Raw genomic sequence first — 6,000 nt, 5'->3', positions numbered from 1 at the left:
TCTTCAGCTTGCAAGCCTCCCCCTTTTTCCTCCCAACATAACGATGGTAATTATGGCCAAACAGTTCTATTATTGTTTCATCAGACCAGAGGACTTTTCTCCAAAAAGTACGATCCCCCATGTGCAGTTGCAAACCGTAGTCTGGCTTTTTTAATGGTGGTTTTGGAGCAGTGGCTTCTACCTTGCTGAGTGGCCTTTCAGGTTATGTCCATATAGGACTTGTTACTGTGGATATAGATACTTTTCTACCTGTTTCCTCCAGCATCTTCACAAGGTTCTTTGCTGTTCTGGGATTGATTTGCACTTTCCGCACCAAAGTACAGTCTCCTTCCTGAGCGGTATGATGGCCGCGTGGTCCCATGGTGTTTATACTTGCGTACTATTGTTTGTACAGATGAATGTGGTACCTTCAGGCGTTTGGAAATTGCTCCCAAGGATGAACCAGACTTGTGGAGGTCTACAATAGTTTTTCTGAGGTCTTGGCTGATTTATTTTGATTTTCCCATGATGTCAAGCAGAGGCACTGAGTTTGAAGGTAGGCCTTGAAATACATCCACAGGTACACCTCCTATTGACTCAAATTATGTCAATTAATCAGAAGCTTCTAAAGCCATGATATCATTTTCTGGAATGTTCCAAGCTGTTTAAAGGCACAGTCAACTTAGTGTATGTAAACTTCTGACCCACTGGAATTGTGATACAGTGAATTATAAGTGAAATAATCTGTCTGTAAACAATTGTTGGAAAAATTACTTGTGTCATGCACAAAGTAGATGTCCTAACCTACTTGCCAAATCTATAGTTTGTTAACAAGAACTTTGTGGAGTGGTTGAAAAATTTGTTTTAATGACTCCAAACTAAGTGTGTGTAAACTTCCGACTTCAACTGTACATGACCCTAAGCATGATGGGACGTTAATTGCTTATTTAACTCAGGAACCACACCGGTGTGGTAGCACCTGCTTTCAATATACTTTGTATCCCTCCATTTCCTCCCGTGTTTCCATGGTTCCGGAAGTTACCTCTTTGTGTAAACAAAGGAACAGTTGGTTATAAGGGACTTTTAACCAATGGTGGTCTTTGAACCAATAAGAACAGAGAAAGACGAGATATAAACTAATGAGTTGAATATCTTGACAATTTGACATGTTCAAGACACACTGAAATGCCTTGAGCTTTTGCACACTATAACTGCCCTGTCTATCTCTCTGTCTTTAGAACAGGCTCTATTTACCTTAGTAATAATGTAGATACCCTAAAATCATACTTTCCCCAAAGACTTAATCTTCATTAATAGTCCTTACTAGTTAAGGTGTCTATCAATGTGGTTAGTACAACTGATAGAACAGTCAGTTTACAACAGAATGTTCCTATTTTTTTAATAGAAAAGAGGACATATGCTGTATTTCAAATCAAATCAAATCAAATTTTATTTGTCACATACACATGGTTAGCAGATGTTAATGCGAGTGTAGCGAAATGCTTGTGGATTTCATGGATACATCTATTTATCATTGTGTCCAGTCATTTCTATGCTGTATTTGAGTTGCTTGGCTATATTTTTGTTTGTTTGTTTGTTTTCATAAACATTCTGCTTTAAAAAAAAAAAAAAACCTTGCTTTCAATCTAGATATAAAATTGTGTTTAAATCATTGACTTTGCACTGAAATGTTCAGAAATTAGTTGTATTAGTTTTGTGGGGGAAACTAACAAGAAAATAACTTCAGTTTCTTGTCATGATACGGTCAGAATTTTTGAGAAATCTATTCTATTATCTGTATATTCTAAATCTATTCTATTATCTGTATATTCTAAATCTATTCTATTATCTCTATATTCTAAATCTATTCTATTATCTCTATATTCTAAATCTATTCTATTATCTGTATATTCTAAATCTATTCTATTATCTGTCTATTCTAAATCTATTATCTCTTTGAGAGAGATTGTTCATGGTTGAAAAAGTGAAAAAAAAGTGGTCTTGTTGGAAAAACTCACATTGAGAGAATGAGAGCATTTTATCCAAAGCCTGTATAGTTTACATAAATGTCCATCTTGTAATTTGTATTTTTTTTCTTTGGGAGTGTGTTTTTGATTTGATTATGAATTAAAGATGGCAACAACCTAATCTTGTTCCTGTTTTAGGCCTACTTTTGTGTATGCCATATAGGGCTAGATTTCAGTTATCCACCCCTTCCTTGCCTCAGAGAAAAGTCAGGAAAGCAAATATCTTTTATCTAACCTCTTGTCTCTCAATGTAAATGTATATTGAATTGACCCAGTTGGCTAAAAATAATTTAGAAACTTTTGCACTTTTGACACAGGCAGGGTATATCCTAGGCCCAGGGCTGTCTCTGGGCCTACACTTTGCACCTTTTTAAATACGGAACTCTCAATAAATCCTGATCAGATTAATCAATATAATCGTACAAATCATGTTAGGGAGCAATTTCGCAAATGGGTTTTTAAGTTGGTGTTGAGCAGCATGTTCTCAATGACAGATAATCCAGAATGTGACCAGACATCCTGAATACAGAAGCTATTTAACTAGGATCAGACATAATAAGATCAAGCTATGACGTTTGGGCTTTGATTGAGATGGGATACAGACAGCAAAGGACCTTCTTTTTCTGTAGTTTCTTGGTCATATGGTGGAGAGCGTGCGTTTTAAATTAAGCACCATGGACAGCACCACTGCCGTCGGCACACCTTGGCGCTTCGGCCCGACTTTGAACTCTACTTCTCCGGGACTCAAATCTAGTACTGTGGCGCCCACGATTTTTCCACGGGCAGGCTACAGCATCCTCTCCTATCTTATGTTCATCAATGCAATTTTCTCTGTTTTTAACAATACTCTGGTAATAACAGTGTTGGTGAAGAATCGTACTCTCCTCAACCCAATGAATGTGATCATCCTCAGTTTAGCCGTGTCCGATTTGATGATAGCCTTGTGCGGTTCGTCGATCGTCACCATTACCAACTATCATGGTTCATTCTTTCTTGGCGACGAGTTCTGCATCTTTCAAGGATTTGCTGTCAACTATTTCGGTAAAGTAATATTTTTTTTGTTTATAGGATGTCTTTGAATCATGTGAACTGAACTCAAACTTTTAATAAAAAAACAATGTTTTGTTGTTGTAGCCTGAAAGTGTTGAAAATGCAAGTCTAATTTGATCAAGTCAACTCAATGTGTTGAATTTGGGTTCCTGGGGGGGGGGGGTATTCAGATCTGTAGTCTTCTGGTTGTGAAGCCAGGGTTCATATCCTGATGATCTAAGATCAGTTTGACCTTTTAGATCACAATGGACAGCATTACATGGACAGGATCAGAATCGGGTCCTAGATCAGCACTCATACTCTCTAACACCCCCCCGGTCTCCTCTCCCTCAGGTCTGGTGTCGATGTGCACGTTAACACTGCTGGCGTACGAGCGCTACATCGTGGTATGTAAGCCCATGGCAGGCTTCAAGATGAACATACGTCGGAGCTTTCAGGGGCTCCTGGGGGTCTGGCTGTTCTGTTTGTTCTGGGCCGTGCCTCCACTGCTGGGTTGGAGCTCCTATGGACCCGAGGGCGTCCAGACCTCCTGCTCTCTGGGCTGGGAGGAGAGGCCAGTATAATGTGTTATAACTTGTAATAGGCATGTATGAGCCTTTATAATGTCCTGTAACATGGTTTATAGTGTGTTATAACTTGTTTATAATGTATTATAGCATGGTTTATAATGTCCTATAGCATGGTTTATAATGTGTTATAACTTGTTTATAATGTCCTATAGCATGGTTTATAATGTGTTATAACTTGTTTATAATGTCCTATAGCATGGTTTATAGTGTTATAACTTGTTTATAATGTCCTATAACATGGTTTATAGTGTGTTATAACTTGTTTATAATGTCCTATAAAATAGTTTATAATGTGTTAAGACATGGTTTATATTGTCCTATAACATGGTTTATAATGTGTTATAACTTGTTTATAATGTCCTATAAAATAGTTTATAATGTGTTATGTCTCTCTAGGTCCTGGAGTAACTATAGTTACCTGATCCTGTACACGCTGTTCTGCTTCCTCCTGCCTGTCGCAATCATCATCTACTGTTACGCCAATGTCCTCACCTCCATGAGACAGGTACATGTAGAGACTCAGCTCCCTGAGGGACATACCTTTTTAAGTCCATTTCTGTCCATATACCAAGTGTACAAAAGCCTCTTCCAGTTGGGATAGAGGGACTGTAACAGGGACTGTTCCTATAACTGGAGACTTTCAGAGGGGTTTAGACGCTGAGTACTGTGTCTGCAAGCTTAAACAGATCCTGTCGGTCGTGGGTTATCATCTTCCTCTTCTTCCTCCTCTCCCCCCTCTTCCTCCTCCTCCAGCTTAACCGTAGTACAGAGTTGCAGGGCGGTCGTCCCTGTCTGCAGGACAACGAGCGGGCGGTAAGGATAGTGCTGGCCATGATCGGGGCCTTCTTTGTCTGCTGGCTGCCCTACACAGCCCTGTCCGTGGTGGTTGTGGTGGACCCAGAGCTCCACATCCCTCCGCTGGTGGCTACCATGCCTATGTACTTCGCCAAGACCAGTCCTGTCTACAACCCCATCATCTACTTCCTAAGCAACAGGCAGGTGTGTGTACTGGAGGAGAGGCAGAGCAAAGCCAGAGTGAAAACACATCAGTTAAATCTGTAGATTATCGAAGGGGACTGCAACAGGTCGGTTCCCTGTGGTCTTAATTCAATTAGAATACACACTTGCCTTCTGGTTATTGAGGAGGCCTAGATTTGATCCATATCGGCAATTTGTCAGGTGTTCGTGAAGACGCCGTTCATGGTTAGCGCTGCATGTGTCTGCTCAATCCGAAATTACATCTAGCCCTTATTAGTTGACACTCATCCATAGAGACTTACAATCGGTGGCGTCTTGTGGATCGTCTTGTGTATTGAAGATTGTACAAATCGATTTATAATTCTTTACCACACATTCTGTACGTGGTTTGCTAACACTTGTATTTGTACTCCCTGTAGTTCCGTGATGCCACTCTGGAAGTCCTCTCCTGTGGGCGCTACATTTCCCACGACCCGGCCACCGACACCGTCCCCATGCGCTCCATGACCCTGAGGACCACGGTGGGCAGAAGGGTGGGCAGAAAAAAACAAGGGATCAGTGCACACAGCAGGGTGCTTCCTCTGTGACTCCTCTCTCCTCCGTCTCCTAAATCTCCATCTCCTCCATCTCCTAAATCTCCATCTCCTCCATCTCTCTCCTCCATCTCCTAAATCTCCATCTCCTCTCTCCTCCATCTCCTAAATCTCCATCTCCATCTCCATCTCCTCCATCTCTCTCCTCCATCTCCTAAATCTCCATCTCCATCTCCTAATCTCCATCTCCATCTCCATCTCCTCCATCTCTCTCCTCCATCTCCTCTCTCCTCCATCTTCTAAATCTCCATCTCCTCCATCTCTCTCCTCCATCTCCTAAATCTCCATCTCCATCTACTAAATCTCCATCGCCTCTCTCCTCTCTCCTCTCTCCTCCATCTCCTCCTCTCTCCATCTCTTCCATCTCCTCCATCTTCTCTCTCCTTCATCTCCTCTCTCCTCCTCTCCATCTCCTCCTCTCTCCTCCATCTCCCCTCCATCTCCTCTCTCCTCCATCTCCATCTCCTCTCTCCCATCTCCATCTCTCCCCTATCTCCTCTCTCCTCCATCTCTCCTCCATCTCCTCTCTCCTCCATCTCCTCCTCTCCTCCATCTCCTCTCTCCTCCATCTCCTCCATCCCCTCCTCTCATCCATCTCCTCCATATCCTCCTCTCCTCCATCTACTTCTATCTCCTCCATCCCCTCCTCTCATCCATATCCTCCATATCCTCTCTCCTCCATATCCTCCTCTCCTCCATCTACTTCTATCTCCTCCATCTCCTCCATATCCTCTCTCCTCATCTCCATTTCCTCCATATCCTCTCTCCTCATCTCCATCTCCTCCATATCCTCTCTCCTCCATA

General features: G+C 41.9%; 1 protein-coding gene across 1 annotated transcript; it reads left to right on the top strand.

Moving 5' to 3' along the window:
- Positions 1-893: 893 nt before the first annotated feature.
- On the top strand, positions 894-5,256 carry parietopsin. The gene is made up of 5 exons (XM_024406832.2): positions 894-3,047; positions 3,390-3,609; positions 4,022-4,130; positions 4,379-4,624; positions 5,023-5,256. Exons 1-5 carry the CDS (start codon positions 2,648-2,650, stop codon positions 5,188-5,190), a joined length of 1,143 nt encoding a protein of 380 aa, XP_024262600.1. The 5' UTR covers positions 894-2,647; the 3' UTR covers positions 5,191-5,256.
- Positions 5,257-6,000: the final 744 nt, after the last annotated feature.

The sequence above is a fragment of the Oncorhynchus tshawytscha genome, linkage group LG19 (assembly GCF_018296145.1).
Source record: "Oncorhynchus tshawytscha isolate Ot180627B linkage group LG19, Otsh_v2.0, whole genome shotgun sequence".
Lineage (NCBI taxonomy): Eukaryota > Metazoa > Chordata > Actinopteri > Salmoniformes > Salmonidae > Oncorhynchus > Oncorhynchus tshawytscha.
The sequence above is the reverse complement of the archived record's forward strand: the minus strand, read 5'-3'. Positions and strand labels throughout refer to the sequence as shown.